This window comes from Mixophyes fleayi, chromosome 10, assembly GCF_038048845.1.
Source record: "Mixophyes fleayi isolate aMixFle1 chromosome 10, aMixFle1.hap1, whole genome shotgun sequence".
NCBI lineage: Eukaryota > Metazoa > Chordata > Amphibia > Anura > Limnodynastidae > Mixophyes > Mixophyes fleayi.
Window position 1 is genome coordinate 55,982,339 of NC_134411.1, and position 19,004 is coordinate 56,001,342.

General features: G+C 44.1%; 1 protein-coding gene across 5 annotated transcripts in view; it reads left to right on the forward strand.

Annotated features, from left to right (window-relative positions):
* VRK3 (VRK serine/threonine kinase 3) overlaps positions 1 to 19,004 on the forward strand; it is a 140,891-nt gene that overhangs the window by 58,251 nt on the left and 63,636 nt on the right. For all 5 annotated transcript variants that reach the window (XM_075188798.1, XM_075188802.1, XM_075188799.1 and 2 more), the window contains exon 8: positions 15,478 to 15,559. In XM_075188798.1, coding sequence (XP_075044899.1) covers positions 15,478 to 15,559 — 82 coding nt within the window. The remainder of the gene's footprint in view (positions 1 to 15,477; positions 15,560 to 19,004) is intronic.

Genomic DNA, 19,004 nt, shown 5'->3' on the forward strand with positions numbered 1-19,004 from the left:
TTGGTGACAATCCTGTGGCTCTTCAGTTCTCTTTTTCTGCTGTCCCCGGCGGGAGCAGACAAAGAAGTCCTCCTACACAGAGCAGGGGTTGGTAAAGGGTTTTATCTAGTGGCTTTCGGACAGAAGAAGTGCTCTAGCCTTTATTCACATTAAGGGTTAATGGGGTGGTTTGTATTCACCCAGCAGCATCATAGCTGGTAGGCATACAGCTATTCAGCTATGATACCAATAGTTAGCCACATGCTTACAGGACTACGTTCCAATATCGGAACTCTCAATTTGCACTATTACAAATGAGTATCCAAAGGCTTCTGGCGGTAGGTGTGCTTTCTTTTTTTAATGTCAGCGACACCAGGCCATGATGTTTACGTGTTTAATACGTTGATCCTCTCTGTTGATCTGAGGTCAGGGTGCCACATCCCGAGTCAGGCTTAGCCTTACAAGGGTGGTTATAGTTTATGTACTGTGGCAGTCAGGTAAACATCCATAGGTTTGGGGACATTCCCCGGAGGTGGAAGTTATTTATTACACCCAACGCTTAGCTTACAGCTAGACGTTTTCAGCCAGAATATTATACTTGCAGCCTCTCAGCAAGCAGCAGGGCTGCATTTTTGGGTTCACAGGTGGTCACTTTGAGCCTACCCAGCTCTTCGCTTATTCTACCACACTAGAAGCGTTGGCTTATGCCTTATCTTCTAGATTGGGGTTTTCAGTAGCTTCCTTCCATCTCTCTTCTTCACAGTTCCAAAATGCTCCTGGCAGAATTTCCTTTCAGTAACAGGAGTTTCTGTTTTGCAAAATAGGATACCAAGTTTCTACTTGTATCTTTGGCTCTCCTTATTCGTAACATCTCCCATGTCTCAACAGGGAGATTCTCATCAAGGGAGGCTGCTTTCCTTGTTTTGGACGTGCATAGCACCCCTTTGCCCTGATTCACTAATTTACCTTTCGGGTGGTGCTTAGTCACAATGTTTTTATTAGTGGGTCAGTTGTTCTTCTTGTACAGAGGGTCAGAAAACCTGTAGAGATTCGGTCTCAAAATGCAGTGCTGTTGCATATTTGTAGCACTTATGCAATTCCCGTATCCTAATACAGGATAAGGGTCGACCTGTGTATGGTCGGAGGGGTGTTCCTTGTGCCATACTATGGGCCAAGCTAGACCAACTTATTATTATTATCGAGGGCCGAATGCCTTAGCAATCAATCCTTTAACAGGTATAGTGGGTCACCTCAGGGTAATACCTTTGTGCTCTCCTGGTTAGGTCATAGGGCTCTCTGAGAGGGATCCCAGGTTCTTTTCACATGTTAACCTGTTTTCTCTATTGGCTCTCAATCTAATGACCCTCAGGTGGATTTGTCCATAGCCAAGTCGGGTCTCCCTAGAACTTAGAGGGTGTACAGGTGATTCATAGGTACAATTTCCTCGTGGGGGTTCAAGAGTTTCTAGGAGGGGGCGCATCCCAGCTAGTCTGGTGGTCCTCCGTGTGTCTCGCAAAGCAGTGTTCTACTGGTTTAGGGGACTTGTGTTGTCGTCCCTCTTTTCCCGGTTCCAGAGCGGCCTCATCTTGTAGTTCGGCTCTTTTTGTTTTCATCATCTGGCACTGACACTGTGGCGTCGGATGGCCAACCTTTTCGGCTAGAGAATCCTTGCAGGGAGATGGTTGCTACCTTCAATTCAGCCATAGAGCTTCTTCCTCAGCTGTTTGCTTTGGGCTAGAAACTATATTCGATTGGTGTAAATTCCTAGGGGGGTATTCAATTGTTCCTCCGGGCACGGCCGGAACGAGCGCGTTAAAACTATTACCGTATAAACGGTAATAGTTTTAACGCGCTCGTTCCGGCGGCGCCCGGAGGAACAATTGAATACCCCCTCTAGAATTTCACACGTCCCACTCAGGAATCTTTATGCTCAGCCCACCTTTGGTTGGTTGTAAATTTCCAGGGAGTCTAGTTCTCGTCATCAGGGGGCTTGCTTTGACCTCCGGTGACTCTCTGAATTAGTTAAGCTGTTAGCTCATGGTATGAGTGCTTCCTGGTATATATGTCGGGCTTACGTTGTTAGCTCTCTATATGAGTGCTCCCTCAGATATCGCTGAGTTAGTTAAGCCGTTTAGCTCATGGAATGAGTGCTCCCTTGTTTATCTCTGAATGGTTTAAGCACTGTATCAGTGCTCTCTTAGATATCGCTGAGTGGCTTAAGCTGTTGCATGCAGACTGCTCCCTTGGATGTCATATCTCGTAGGGGATCTGGGACGAGAGTGTGTATGGCTCTTCCTCATTTTCTTTACCAAAAAATTAGTGGCGCGTTGTACGAGACATTATTTGTTATGATGATTAGTGCCTGCATTCCACTGACATAGGGATTGCAGTTTATCATTCTTGTGCCTCTTTTTGTGTAACGTTTCTCCGACGGGAGATAGTTTTTGCTCTTGTTCGCACAGTTCCTGTTTAGGAATTTAATGCCCTTTTAGCCTCTTTAGCGCTAAAGAGCGTAAGAGGCGGGGCAGGATTCAGGTGGTCTCTTGCCATTGCATCACGACCAACATTCTGTCTGTACCCCTCTGCAGGTTCCAGTGACTTTTACAGTGCACTTTCCAGGAGGTTTGCAGCTTTTTGTACGCCACAACGGTGTCATTCAATGGCGCAGTTGTACCCAGTGGCAGCGTCTGTTTCTGCTGCATATTGTTTTCTTTGTTGCATGCCTTTGCATTCACAAATGCAGGGTTTTGGACACAAAACATTGCGCACAGCCGTTCCAGAGCATTCCCGCCCTTGGACACAGCTTTGTTAGCTCCCCAATGTAACGCAGTGTCCCCCAGTGGTAGGATAGAGAAAAGAGGATTTTTACTCACCGTAAAATCAATTTCTCTTACTACACTGGGGGACACTGCGCGCCCTCCCTTGCTCTGAAAGTAGTGCTGTCTTTGGTGTTGCTTTCTGAATTGCTTTTTCCCTCTTCCTGGCTTGGTTATACAAAACTGAAGTCAGCTACAGAGGAGGGGCATAGTGGGGGAGGAGTCATGGAAACAAACAAGTTTATAAGTGCCTAACTCCAGTTCCACCTACTATACCCTAATGTAATGCAGTGTCCCCCAGTGTAGTAAGAGGAATTGATTTTACGGTGAGTAAAAATCCTCTTATATGTATGATGCATGTATATATATATGTGTGTGTGTGTATACATATATATATATATATATATATATATATATATATATATTTGTATGTATATATATATATATATATATATATATATATATATATATACAAGTTAACCCGTGGCATGATACTCATGCATTCTAGTCAAATCAAGCTACTTAAGGTGTTAAAAAGGTTCTTGTCATGCATTTGGGCCATAGCCCAGGCCTCAACCACCAACCACTCCACACTGTCACCCCCGGCAACCACCAACCACTCCCAACTGTCACTTCTTCTTCAAGAAATTTATATATTTTTTTAAAATCTTTATAAACACTTTTAACAATTAACAAATTAAATTAACAAATTAAAAACATCTTAGTATACCAAATTTCAGCCCTTTCTGAATTTTTTTTCCACACACACTAAGAATTTAGTAGGTCAGTGTATAACTCTGCCCAGCAGGTGGCGCTGCAGCTCGGTTTTATTTTTTACACACACACACAGACTAACACACGCCACTAGACATTTATATATTAGACAAGTTAACCCGTGCATGATACTCGTGCATTCTAGTCAAATCAAGCTACTTAAGGTGTTAAAAAGGTTCTTGTCATGCATTTGGGCCATAGCCCAGGCCTCAACCACCAACCACTCCCCACTGTCACCCCCGGCAACCACCAATCACTCCCAACTGTCACTTCTCCTTCAAGAAATATATATATATATATATATATTTTTTAAATCTTTATAAACACTTTTAACAATTAGCAACTTAAATTAACAAATTAAAAACATCTTAGTATACCAAATTTCAGCCCTTTCTGAATTTTTTTCCCCACACACACTAAGAATTTAGTAGGTCAGTGTATAACTCCGCCCAGCAGGTGGCGCTGCAGCTTGGTTTTATTTTTTCCACAGACAGACAGACTAACACACGCCACTAGACATTTATATATTAGATATATATGTGTGTGTGTGTGTATATATCTATGTATTTATATATATATATATATATATGTGTGTGTGTGTATATATATATATATATATATATATATATATCTATATCTCTATATATATATATATATCTATATCTCTATATATCTATCTATAGACTTGATCTATCTATTTATACACTTTAAGTTGTTCCTCAAAATCAATATTCTCACTACAATTTCTTTTTATTCTATTACACTGTGGGAAGGGGATGTTGTTTTTCCATTTTCTCTGATGGCAGCTCCTATAATGAAGGTAACTGTTGGTATCTACCTTTGTATTTGGGTACTTTTTCACAGCATTATGCAGCACAATCATCAGTTAGCACATGCATATAGTGTGGTTTGATCCACAAGCGATTTATTTATCCTATATATGCATACTCATATGCGCATAGATATCTTTTCTATATATTGTTCTGTTTGTAAACTTTTGATAAAGTTGGTTTTAGGTTTTCGCGCATGCGCGGTGAGTGCAGTCTCTGCGCATGTGTCAATATGGTGCGGCTCTCTGATAAATAGCCGCAATTTTATTATGTACAGTTCTTTGCTCCTGATGAAGTCTTGGTTGATTAAGACGAAACGCGTTGTGCTGCGCTACGGTTTTTACCAGCGCTACTTTGATTACCCCATGTGAGTGCATTGATTACATTTTTAATAAATTTATGAATGCATATCATCTTATTATTTTCTTTGTCAATCCTATTCACTACCGCCATTGAATGAGGTTTTGGCTGTGGAGACACACGTTCTGCATATGAAAAACTTTCCATCAACATATCAATTGAGATGTGATGTTCCCCTAAGGATATCTGGTACGCAGACTATATGCTTCTTGTCTTATTTAGGTGTACTCACATTGGTGCCCTATTTACTAGATTCTTTTATGGGAGCTATATTTCATTCACTATAAGGAGTCCTGGTGTATAGCGGTGAATTCACCCCCATAAGGTGTATTTTCATTACGGTATTACACTATGTGTGCTCCTTTCACATTGTTTTGCTGATCGGTGGAGATTTGGAGGAACGATCTCTGAAGAGGATTCTCCATCTTTTCTCAATACCCATTGCTTTTTGCCTTACAGTACACATGTTATTACTCCTTCCCATATTGTCTATCTGGTATCACACTATAAGGCGCTCTGCCTCTTTTCTGTTGCAATATATATATATATATGTGTTTATATATATATGTATATATAGCTATATATGTGTGTAGTGTGTGTATATATATATATATATTTGTGTGTATACATATGTATATATGTGTATATATATATATATATATATATATATATATATATATATATATATATATATATTTATACATATATATATATATATATATATATATATATATATATATATATATATATGTTAATAAACAATTGACATAACATACGTAAGCAAAACAGTTTAAAAATAAAAGGGATTGCATTCAGTATATAACTTAAATGAGTTGTATAAACTGTGCCATGGGAAGTTGGCTTGGAAGGTGCACAGCTTATCGATGCAGATTGATTTTCCCAAAAGACTGACAATTTGTTGTAAGACATAAATATATAGGTTGTCAGAAATGCCTCTGAATAGGTATTCTACTGTACTTGAACCAAGAGGATCAAATTATGGGATACTTGGGCTAGATCAATCTGGGATAAGGTATGGTGTAAAGCTGAATGACAAGAGAATTGTTTAGCCTGCGGGAACCTGAATCTTCATATATCAGGCATACCTCTTTCTGCTATCATGCAGATGGGCCTAGATTCCCTCCACCTATTAAGACTTGCTTTTAGCACATTGTTAACATCACCTAAACAATTTGTCAAATATGTACTATGTGAGTATAGTCTGTGACTGCAAGAAAGAAGTGAACTAAAGCCTAGGACAAATTCATAGAGACTTATGCAGCCAGGTGTTTTTCTTCTTGTTATATTGTATATAACCTCACTCAATATTTATTGTCAAATATGCACAGTGCAGCATTAAGGCTGAGAGCCTAGGAATCCTCAGCCAAATGCAAATTTCCAATTCAGTGTTTTCCACATGCATTCCTCAAGTGAAGGATGGAGTATATGTTCTTTTCAATTGATTAGTACTTATTGATACCTGATGCTGCAATTTGAAATGCTCCAGGTTGTGGCTATTCGATGCACTTCTGTGTAAACAGATGATTGTTTTGGGATTCAAATACCCCAAAGCAGGGCTGGTTACTGGGGTGTTGCACAAATGCTGACAGGCTATTAATCTCTATGCAGAGCCTGCTAATCCTTTTTGTGCCTCCTATGCTGTGTGGTGAGCGTGGTGCTGTGTAATTGCAGCTCCAGTGGCGGGAATATGGTACTCACTGCTAGTACTCCCATCAAGAAGGACAGTTGTTCCAGTCTAGCGACCATCACTACCTCTATTCTCAGATCAGGGTGCCACCAATTTGCAGTGCCCAACTTTGTTTCCACAGGCTTCAAAGCTGGAAGCACAGGGCTCAGTATCTTTGAGCAGTCTGTCTGTCATTTATTTTAAACTGTTTTTTGAAATAATTATGTCTTGGCACTGGTTGAACACTGGAGGAAGTATTGCTCCTTTGCAGACTTCCTACACTAACACTCATTCTTTCATCATACAAAACTGCCCTTTCACTTGCCAAGCAAACATACTTCACTTTTATAATATCCATCTTGTAATCCCTGGCACTTCTTTGCCACTTTCAACTCGCCTCTCTTCCCACTTGCACCTCCTCCCCCTTCTCACCTCACAGCCCATTATTTTGTCACCTACTTCATAGACAAAATCTTTACCATTCGACAAGACATTTTCTCAGTCATCCAATCTGGGGACACTGCTACCATGGGGGGTTGTATGAGGTGCACTCGGAGTTGGCACTTATATAGTTAACTAACTAACTCCTCCCCTCTGCAACCCCTGCTAGCGTCAGTTTAATTTAAGTACCCAAGGAGTTGGGCTGTTATTTTTGTGCTGTTATGTAATTTATTTTTTTTCTTTTGAGTTTTTATGGCGAGTATAGACGGATACAGGTGCTGCGGGCTACGTGTTATATGTTAGGTCAGTGGTCCGGACAGATGGATGAAGAAACCTTTTGTCCTGAACTGCCCATACAGACAAGCTTGGGGCTTGTCATTAGGGTGACAGCAGCCGCTCGCGGCTGCACTGTCACCGTAACTACTCCGGGACCGGCACTGCTAGACAGGTTGGGAGATACCATGTTCCCCGCTGAGGCGGGGAAAAAACCTGGATCTTCGGTCGTGGGACCAGTCCATAGCAGTGCCTGACTAGGTCAGACTGCAGAAACACTGGGTACGTTTCTATTTGTTGCTGGACCGCTAGCGGAGGACGCGGAAGGTGTTGGCTGTCAGTGAGAATCTGGTAAGAGGGGGTAGTGGAGGTTTCCTCCCTGCCTGTTGGTATATCCTAGGAGCACAAAAGTTTCCTGCGATTATAGGGGAGGTTGGATGTTCCTCATGTGGCTTTGTTTGGAGAATGAAGTGTGCTGTCGCTGACTCCTTCCTTCCTTACCCTGGGACAAAGCTAAGTGTATATTCCTTAGTTGGTTTTCTGTGTATCACACGCAATTTACTTGTTTTGTGCATTTTCCCCATAATGGGAGGTAAATTTAAGACTACATATCTTTAGAGGGCTTATCTTTCCAGGTAGTCTTTTTAAGTTTACTGTATTAAACAAAAAAAGAGACATATGTTTTAAAGGAGAGAGTTAATACATAGTGATACTTAATTTATTGCTAGACGTGGTTTTTTTCTGATAATTATCATGTCGGATGAGGGTAAATCTGCCAGTGTCAAAATTTATGTCTGATCAAAGTGTTCTGCTAAATTTCTGGTGGGACAGATGGGCCCGGGATGCGCTCTGTGTGCAGTGTCTAGCTGGGGTCCGGGACGAGCGGGTGCAGGGGGCGTCCTCGCTGACTGCGAGGGAGCCAACTTGGGCGTCTTCACTGGCCAAATCAGTCTCTTTGCTCGCACAGCTCATTGCCCGACAGACAGAATCACAGGCATCCCCTGTACTCTGCGCTGTGGGTTCCGTTTAATGCAACAGAAGGGGTTACTAACCCAAATTCGGCGATTAACCTGGGGGCGTCTTCCCAGGGGCTTTCCCCGTCCCTTCAAACTTCCCATGGAGAGCCGGCTTGGTCTTCTTCATTGTGGAGAAGATTGTACCATTTAGATCGCTTTCTGGATTCCCCTGGGCTGCTTCACCCTAGGGCCAAGCGGGCTAGGTTATCCCATGCTCTGTTTTCGACTTCCGGCTCAGAGTGGGTCTCTGAGGAAGAAGGGTAACTCGTAGATGATTCTGACTCCACCTATTGTGGTGACTGGGAGGACAATGCCAGAAATCAAGGAGTCACAGTACCTGGTGTTAGCGGTATGCCAGGCTTTGGACTTGGGGAAATCAGAGGAGCAGAGCAGTTCAGTTCAGGGTCTTTTTAAAAATAAAAAGCCAAAGACCGTGTGCTTTCATTCCTGTTCATAGTCTGCTTGGAAAGCTCCGGACTGGAGATTTTCCTTCCCTCACAAGTTCCTTCTCCTTTATCCACTGCAGGACCAGGATGCTTTGCGCTGGGAGCAGATTCCCAAGGTGGATACGCCGGTAGCTAGGTTGGCCCGTCATACCACCTTGCAGGTGCCTAGCTCGGCGATCTTACAGGACCCCACAGATAGGAAGACTGAGAGTTTCCTTAAAAATATTTTTTCGGCAGCGGGCCCTTCATTCCGGTCCATGTTCTTATCTGCGTGGGAAGCCAGAGCCATGGAAACCTGGGCTGACCAATTAGCAGCAGGTTTACAGGATTCTGATCTCCTGCCTTTAGCTCTCCATTTGAAGGAATCCTCAGGCTATCTTCATGAAGCGGCCCAGAATGTGGCTTCGGTGGCTTCCTCTATTTCGGCAACGGCTGTGGTGACTAGAAGGGCCCTTTGGCTGCGATCTTGGGTTGCAGACACAGAATCAAAGAAGTTGCTGGAGGTCTTACCTTACTCTGGGTCGGTCTTATTTGGTCCAAATCTGGACACTATGATTTCCCATTCCACTGATGAAAAGAGTAATTTTTTTGCCGGTGAATGCTTCTAGGGCCAGACCACCTAGTTTCAGTTCCTGTCGGCAGTCATTTCGGGGCCACACCTCTGGCAGGTGTCAGGCGTCAGCAAGAGGTGGACCTTTTTCATCCCGTTGACAGTCTCACAGGGGAAAGGGCTCCTTTCCCAGGAGGCGCTCCTCTTCCAAGCCCCGGACAAGGCCCCAGAATGACAGGAACATTCCTCTTCGCGGCTGCGGGGGTGGGGGGGCCGTCTGCATATCTTCAGAGACCAGTGGGTGGTGTCTTCACGAGACAGCTGGATTATGGGGATCTAATCCAGAGGATATGTGATAGACCTTTTGGGTCCGTCTCCAAAACGGTTCTCCTCAACTCCTCCTTTTCGCAACCCTCTGAAGCAAAGGGCCTTGACTCAGGCCGTCGATTCTCTTCTTTAAGCAGGAGTCGTTTTCCGAGTGCCGAATTCCCAGAATGGTCGGGATTTTATTCAAATCTATTCCTTGTCCCAAAGCAGGATGGGTCATTTTGACTAATCCTAAGCTTTAAGGGACTCAATCGGCATTTGTGAGTGTTCCGGATGGAATCGGTCCGCTCCATCATCAATGGACTGGAACCTTCAGAGTTTTGAGCGTCGATAGACATCAAATACGCTTATCTCCATGTTCCCATCTGGGAGGGACATCAGTCTCTCCTTCGGCTCACGATAGGGAGGAACCATTTTCAATTCAGGGCGCTTCCTTTTGGTCTGTCAACAGTGCCCCGTGTGTTCACAAAGATCATGTCTGTCATGGCTGCCTGTCTGCAGGCCATGGGTGTGAACATAATTCCTTATTTGAACGATCTCCTTATCAAAGTTCCTATGAAGAGCGTCCTAGATCAACATCTTTTGCTGACCCTTTGGATTTGGGAACAACATGGGTGGATGATAAATTACACAAAGTCCCAGTTGGTTCCATCCCAGTGGATGGTGTTCTTGGGTCTTCTCATGGACACATGTCTACAGAAAGTTTTTCTTCAGGAAAACAAGGTTTCTGCAATCAGGACATCGGTGCAGAACCTTCTCCGGTCTACTCGACCCTCCATGTTGATAGGCATGAAGCTCTTGGGTCCGATGGTCGCCTCTTTCGAGACCCTTCCTTACGGCCAATTTCGTTCACAGGTTTTTCAGTGGGACCTCTTATGTCAATGCTTGGGATATCCCTTCCATCTCGAGTCCCAGTATTTCCAGTTGTCCGGGATTGACCGTCTCTCCCTTCGGTGGTGGGCAAACCAGAAGAACTTAGTGATGGGTCGGTCGTTCATTCCATGGTCTTGGATCTTTGTGTCCACGGATGCCAGTTTGAGTGGTTGGGGGGCAGTGGACCTCCATCTTCGCCTACAGGGTCTGTGGTCAAGCAGGAAGGCCTCCCTGCTGATAAATGTTCTCGAATTAAGGGTGATGCTCCTGGCTCTTAAGGGGGTGCAGTCTCTTCTCAGAGGAATGCAGACAACGCCATGGCAGTGGCCTGTGTAAACCGCCAAGGTGGGACAAGAAGCGCAAGCGCCATGGTAGTGGCGAACAAGATTTTGTCTTGGGCGGAAACGTTTATTTCAGCCATATGTGCTGTGTTCATTCCAGGGGTGGATAACTGGGAGGCCAATTACTTGAGCGGGCAAGCGATCCTCCTAGGGGAATGGTCCTTGAATCCTCAGATTTTTCAGGATCTAGTCGACATATGGGGCCTCCCCGACATAGACTTGATGGCCTCTTGTCACATTTGCCGTGTACCAAGGCTTTGCGAAAGGTCCAGGGACCCTTTGGCAGCAGCAGTGGATGTAATGACCATGCATTGGGAATTCCAACTGGGGTCCTTGTTTCCTCCAATTTCCATGATTCAGCGAGTACTTTGTTGGGTGGCTCTGGGGGGCTTTCCGGTTATTCTCGCTGCGCCAAACTGGCCCAGGAGGGTTTGGTACGCCAACATTCTTCTGCTCGCAGATGGTCCGAGTTGGCCTCTTCCTCTCAGGCCCGATTTACTGGAGCAGGGACCATTTCATCATCCTCACTTTGTTCGGTTGGCTTTAACGGCATGGCTGTTGAGGCCGACATTTGGCGGGGCAAGGGGTTTTCTTTTGATGTCGTGCAGACCTTGATGAAGACCAGGAAGCCGTCCTTGGCACGCATTTACCATAGGACATGGCTTATGTTAAATGGTGTGAGGCTCATTCTTGCCAGTGGACTTTTTTTCGTTTGTCTCGTTTATTGGAATTTCTCCAAGATGGGTTGGATCTTGGGCTTTGTCTCCGTTCCCTTAGGGTTCAAGTCTCGGCGTTCTCTGTGTTTTTCCTACGCCGTCTGGCTATTCTTCCTGAAGTTCAAACATTCTTCCAGGGAGTATTGCACATTCAGCCTCCTTACGTTCCGCCGATAGCACCCTGGGATCTCAATTTGGTCCTGGGTATTCTGCAGAAGCCTCCTCTCGAACCTTTGCGTTCGCCTGAACTCAGATTTTTGACCTGGAAGATATCGCTTCGGTGCGCAGGGTGTCAGAACTTGGGGCTTTATTGCGCAGGGCTCCCTACTTGATTTTTCATGAAGACAGGATGGTCTTGAGGATGGTGCCTTCTTTTCTTCCTAAGGTTGTGTCTGGTTGCCACGTGAACCAGGATATCGTGGTTCCTGTTTTCCGCGAGGGTTCATCATTGGATGTGGCGCGGGCTTTACGCACTTATGTGGATAGGTCCTTACCGTAAGACGGACTCTCTTTGTTTTTTATGACTCCCATAAGAGAAGTTGACCGGCATCTAAGGAATCCATTGCTCCTTGGATTACATCTACAATTCGGCAGGCTTATGTGAGTTCTAGCAGGCCAGTGTCTGAGAGGCTCACTGCTCACTCCTCGCGTTCGGTGGGGGCGTCCTGGGCTGCTCATCACGGTGCCTCAGTGGACCACCTGTGCAGTGCTGCTACCACCTTGTCCTCTGCTTGCACCTTTATCAAATTTTACAACTTTAATGTTTTTGCTGCTTCAGATACTACCTTTGGCCACAGTATTTTGCGCGCAGGGGTTCCCGAGGAAACCCTCCATTAGAGGCTACTTTAGAAGGTCCCCATGGTAGCAGTGTTCCCCAGATTGGATGACAGAAAAGAAGGTTTTGGTCCTTACAGCAATTCTCTTTCTCTGAATCCATCTGAGGGACGCTGCGTTACCTCCCTTTTGCTCTTCTGCTGTATGTTGTTTGTTTGGTTCTTTCCTTGGGGCTTTTGTATTATACTGAGGCTAGCAGGAGGGGAGGAGTCAGCAGCAGTTACTTCATTAACTATTAAAGTGCCAACTCCGTGTGCCCCTCATATAACCCCCCATGGTAGTAGTGTCCCCCAGATGGATTCAGAGAAAGAGATTTGACGTAAGTATCAAAATCTTCTTTTCTCATGCCAAATCCTGTACAACACCCACCTTCTCCTACACTCTCCAATCCACCCTCAGTTCATTCTCTCCAGTAACCAAAGACAAATTATCTGCACTCATCTCATCATGTCACCCTACAACCTGTACCCTTGAACCAATTCCCTCACAACTTATCCACACCCTCTCCCTCACAGCATGGCCTACTCTAGCTCACCATTCAATGTGTCTCTCCCCACTGGCACATTTTAATCGTATTTTAAACAAACACTCAAATAACCTATCCTAAAAAACCATCTCTCGACCCAGCCTTCCTCTCTAACTACTATTTCTCTGCTCCCCTTTGCTTACAATCTACTTGAGAGACTTGTATAAAACTACCTATCGCATCTTATGTACTTTCACTCCATTTTTGACTCTCTGCAATCCGGCTACATCCGCTAACATTTCGCTTAGACTGACTCAGAAAAGTGATGAATGATCTAATTACAGTAAAATCTGAGGGTAATTTTTCAATACTCATTCTAATTGATCTCTAAACTGCTTTTGACACTATTAATCACCCTCTTCTCGTGCACATTCTTCAATCCACTGGCCTTCGTGTCATAGTTCTTTAATGTATCATTTCTTATTGAACCACTCCTCTCCCGCTCTATACTCAGCATTCAGGTCTTCTCTTGGGAAACTAAGTTACTCATTCAGGCTCCAATACCATCTCTGCGCTAACGACACTCAAATCTACCTCTCCTCCCCAGACCTCTCTCTTTCTGTACTGTTTTTTGTTACCAACTTTCTCTCTACTTTCTTCACATGAAAGTCCCAATTATAGCTTAAGCTCAACCTTTCCATAACATATTCCCTCCTTCCAGAGTCACCACCTCCCTCGTTTTCAATAACACCACAACCTCCTCAGTCTCCCAAGGCTTTTTACCTCGGATCCGATCTGTAGCCGTAATGACGCAATCATGGGTTGAAATATAAAAAATGGATTGCTGTAACTCACTGTTGTGTTAATTTAATGCTAGTCAACTTTACTTGCCCTGCTTCATCTAAGCCAGATATTACACATGAAGGTGATGGTATTGCTGCTTAGCAAGGAAATTTCAACAGGCTGTGTGTGCAGCTCACCAGACATTGTGACTCCCAGCTCAGATCTGATGGTCAGATACAGTTTGTGATCCAGGCACTAAAATGTGCACAGCATAATCCTGTAGGGAAAGACTTAGTTTTCATATTTTCCCCATACTGAAATATACATTAAAGAAAATTTTTATATACTCATATCTGAGAAGGTTGCGAGACATTTTTAATATTAGTGCAACATGTTGAACTTGATTGCTGCAACCTCCTTCCATTTAGTATTCCCCTCACCCATCTAACCACACTTCAATCCATCTTAAATGCTTCAGCACGACTGATCTTCCTCTCTCACTACTACGCCACTGCACCACTTTGCAAATCCTTATACTGGCTTTCAGAGACTTCCAGAATCTAATTCACATTGCTCATATTTAATTACAAAGCCCTCGGTAACACCACCCTTTCATACATCTCAAATCTCCTCTCAAAATATCCATCCTCTTAGATCTACCTCTGACATGTGCCTCGCCTCGTCTATGGTAACCACTTCTCACTCCCATCTACAAGACTTCTTGCATGCAGCTGCCCACTAATAAAATTTCCTACCATGGCCAATCAGACTCTCCCAAAGCCCTCAAATCGTTAATTCTCTCTGAAAACCCATCTCTTTTTTAGAACTCACCATACTCCCCCCTATACTATCCACACTAAAGAACCCTCGCAACTGTTTCAACCTCCACAATCATTCCTCTTGTTTCAGACTGGCGTGATTCTGGCATTTAGGCACACCTGTTCCTGGAGAAGTGGGATGGGGGATGGAAGGGTTATGCAGTCGCAGACCGAGTACACTAAAGGTGTATTCATGCGTATGTGGCTTATGCAGGCTTGCATAAACACTCATATACGCCTGTTACGAGACGTATATTTTGCACCTGCTATAGGGAAGAAGCAAGTTTGCGCTAATGATGATAAATTAAAGTAAACTAGGCATATATGCAGCTGGTGCAGGCACGGACACATCTTGAGATGCACATGGCTCTGCATTTGGGCAGGACTATCATTTTTTTTGCTCTTTTTTTAGGAGTAAGTTACTTCTTTTTGGTCTTGTGTCCAACTCTACATTAGCTCCTCAGTACAGAAAAAATCTCATATTATTTTTGTAAAAATAAATACCTATACTGTCTTATGTGACGGAGTTGGGTGTTAGTGGAAAACCTTTCATTGTTGGGAGGGCCAAGGGGTGGGCAAGTTCCATCAATTTGTGAGTAAACTATGGAACCACTTTCAAAATCATTTAATGAACTCTTGCTTCACAGCATATGTAAAGTGGATATCGAAAATCTACACACCCTTTTTGAAATTGCAAGTGTCTGTGATGTAAAGCCTGAAATCAAGCAAATGTGCTTCCACAAAGTATTAGATTAGGGGTGTCCACACATATGCAGGGTATATGTATGTTTTTTATTTTCACAAAGTTTTATAAAAAAATGTCCCTTTGTTTTTCACCTGCATTTTTTAGCACATTAAAGGTGGAAAAAATGTCTGACTTGATTTATCTTGATTTCAGGCTTTACGTCAAACACCTGTAGTTTCAGTAAGATGTTTAGACTTGTGGTAGGCACTGTGATCATTGTAAAACATAACAGTCTGCAGATCTTGTATTGTGTTTGGATCAACGTTTTAATATTGTTTTTATTAATTATAACAATGTTATTCTAGCTAGTTAGCAAATTATAGTTCTTAACAAAGCAAACAAACAGCATTCAATTGTCTCTAGATGTCTATGTAACTGTATTTTGGTTTCCTTTGTTCTCAGTTGATAAATGGAAAAAGTTACATGAGTGTTCTGCGCTGGGAATTCCAACTTGTATTGGCTTTGGCGTACACGAGAGCTACAGGTAAATAACTAGTAATTACTTTGTTAGATTATAAGATGAGATCACACAGGAGTATATGATGTCCTGAACATCTACCAAGACATGCTCATTCATTCCATGTGTCCAAGAAAGAACAAAAATTTCCTGTTTCGATGTTGTCAAATTAGCCAATTGTAGGAATAGAACTATGTATGGCAATCACTGCACACTCAATATTGAAGACATAAATGAGATTTTTATGAAATCAACGAGTGAGAATGTGAATATTAATTCCTGCCCATCATCTTTATGATTCATAGCTTAATAGACAATGCTCAACATGGTATGTGACTAGATTCTCATTTCCACACCACAATACTGTCTACTCTAGTTCAATTCAATGAGTTCTTTAAATTTTCAAAATGTATTTATTATGGGTGGTATGGTGGCATAGTCGTTAACATTATTAACTCATAGCATTTTGGCCATGGGTTTGATTCCGACCTGGGCCCTATCGTGTGGAGTTTTTATGTTCTCCCTGTGTTTGCGTGGGTTTCCAATACAGCAAAATATACAAATTTGCAACTCTGAGTGCTTTCCCATGTACATATCCTTGATAAAGCTAACCCCGCCCTAAATGGGGTTGACATTGATGTTTGTCATCTTTGCTGTGTGCAATTTAGCAATAATAATAGTTATCTTAAGAATTTATTGGACTGAACTGGAAAAATTATGACATAAAGCATAATAAATTTTGGTAATTGCTAAAACCTGATAGTGTCAGACCTTGTTGAAGACTGGAATAAAGGAGAACACTAACCGGTATTAGCACTACTGAACTAGTAGGTGCGGAGTCTAACGTACCCCTGGTATTCGCCAGGGACCCCCCGCAAGGAGGTTTGGACTTCACTGCACAGGGCACACAGGTCGCGGTCCTACTAACCAGTTGCCGCTGTAGTGATAGAAGGGTCAGACGGTCCGGGTAAAGCCAATTGGGAATGCAAGGTACAAAGGAGAATCCAGAAGGGTAGTCAAACAAGCCAAGGTCACAGGAACAATATAGGACAGGCAGATAGGAGGATGGTCGACAAGCCGGGTCACAACAGGAGAACGGATACACAGGAGAATGGTCAGGGAAGCCGGCTTACAACAGGAAACAACAAATGGAATGCTGGAGACAGAAACCTGTTACTCTGGCACCCTAATGGCGCCAGAGCCAGGTTTAAATAGGGGCAGCTGGAAGGAGATTAGAGAGCCAGGAAGAGGCACGCTACGTGACAGGTAGCGGGACGGAGCAGGATGCATGCGCCCTATTGGGAGCTCCGGCGGAAGCTGCAGAGCTTCTGTTGCTAGGCAACAGCGCTCCGGCTAGAGGAGGCAGGCGTCCATCCCCGTATGTCAGGGGAACAACGGGGACGGCGCCTGACAGTACCCCCTCCCCTCTTCTCCCTCGAAGAAGGATTGGTCCTCTCCAGAAATTTAGCAAGAAGACGAGGGGCATAAAGATCAGCCTCCGGGACCCAAGATCTCTCCTCAGGGCCAGAGCTCTTCCAATGTACCAGATACTGGGAGTTGCCTGGAACAGAGCGGACCCTCAGAATTCTCTCTACCTCAAATTCGTCACCCAGAGAAGTCTTGATGGGTGGAGGAGAGACAGGTTCTTTGAAGAATTCATTAAGGACTAGAGGTTTCAGTAGGGAGACATGGAAAGTGTTGTGGATCCTGAGGGAAGGAGGTAATGAGAGTTTGTAGGAGACTGAGTTAATGACTTGAGATATAGCAAATGGACCGCTAAACCGGGGGGCCAACTTCATGAAAGGAACTCGGAGTCAGAGGTTGCGGATAGTCAGCCACACGCGGTCTACCACCTTCAATACAGGAAGATTTCTTTAATGACAGACGTTGAGAGTTTTGCTTGAGTCTTGGTCCATATTTGCGAAAAGTCGTGGATGAGGGAGTCAGCTGCGGGCACAGTAGATACCGGAGCCTCTGGTAAGAGAGGGGGTGTAGGATGTCTTCCATAGACAATAAAAAAAGGGGAATAGCCCGAGGAAGAGTGTAAGAGGTTATTATGTGCAAACTCGGCCCAATAAAGGAGGTCACTGCAGGAAGCTTGATACTCTGAAGCAAAGCATCACAGGAAACACTCCAGATCCTGATTCACTCGTTCCGTCTGTCCATTAGTTTGAGGGTGATAGTCAGAAGTGAATTTAAGTTTGACCCCGAGTTTGGTACAGAAGGCTCTCCAGAATTTAGCCACAAACCGGTATTAGCACTACTGAACTAGTAGATGCGGAGTCTAACGTACCCCTGGTATTTGCCAGGGAGGTTTGGACTATGCTGCACAGGACACGCAGATCGCGGTCCTACTAACCAGTTGCCGGTGTAGTGATAGAAGGGTCAGACGGTCCGGGTCAAGCCAATCGGGAATGCAAGGTACAAAGGAGAATCCTGTGGAGAGTCCAAGTGGTATAAGCCATGTATTATTATTATTATTATTATTATTATTATTATTATCTTTGACTTATAAGGCGCCACAAAGGGTCCGCAGCGCTGTACATTGCATATACAGAAAACAGAACCAAGACACAACATGATACACAAATATATACAAACACAGGTGACAGGGAAAAGCAAATCAGATTATATCTGACAGATAGTGAAAGGGATAGCAGAAATCGGCAAGCAGAAGATTAATAAAACAGGGAAAACAGGGCTAGCGAAGCAGGCCAAGAGGTACAGAGGGTGAAGGAACAGTAGAAGGAGCACACAAGGAAAGAGGGCCCTGCTCATGAGAGCTAACAACCTAAAGGGAAGGGGGAGACACATAAAGGGTGGTACTAACTAGGGGAGAGAGCCAGGACAAGAAAGTTAGGAGGACTGATAGACTTGAATAAAGAAATGAGTCTTAAGGGCACGCTTGAAGCCTTTGAGAGTAGATGCTAGCCTGATGGAACGTGGAAGATCGTTCCACTGCAGGGGAGCAGCCCGGGCAAAGTCCTGAAGACGAGAGTGAGAGGAGGTGATCAGTGAAGTAGTGAGGCGGCGGTCAGAGGCAGAGCGGAGGGGGTGGGTAGGAGTGTAGGTAGAGATGAGATTGGAGATGTAGGGAGGGAAGGATTGACTAAGAGCTTTAAAGGTGAGGGTGAGGAGTTTAAATTTAATTCTGTAGGGTATGGGGAGCCAATGTAGTGACTGTTGGAGGGAGACCGCAGAGATAGAGCGGCGGGAGAGAAAAATGAGGGGGGCAGCAGCATTGAGGATAGACATAAGAGGGTCAAGGTGAGAATCAGGTAGGCCAGAGAGAAGAAGGTTACAGTAGTCAAGGCGAGAGATAAGCGAGTGAACAAGGGTTTTCGTGGCTTCCGTATCAATCACATCTCTTACTTTTCGTAACAAATTGTCAGCTGTATGCCTGTTAGTGAAGCCGGTGATACAAAGAGTGGCCTGCCTGTGACAAATGTTACGTAGTGGTGTACATGCTGCT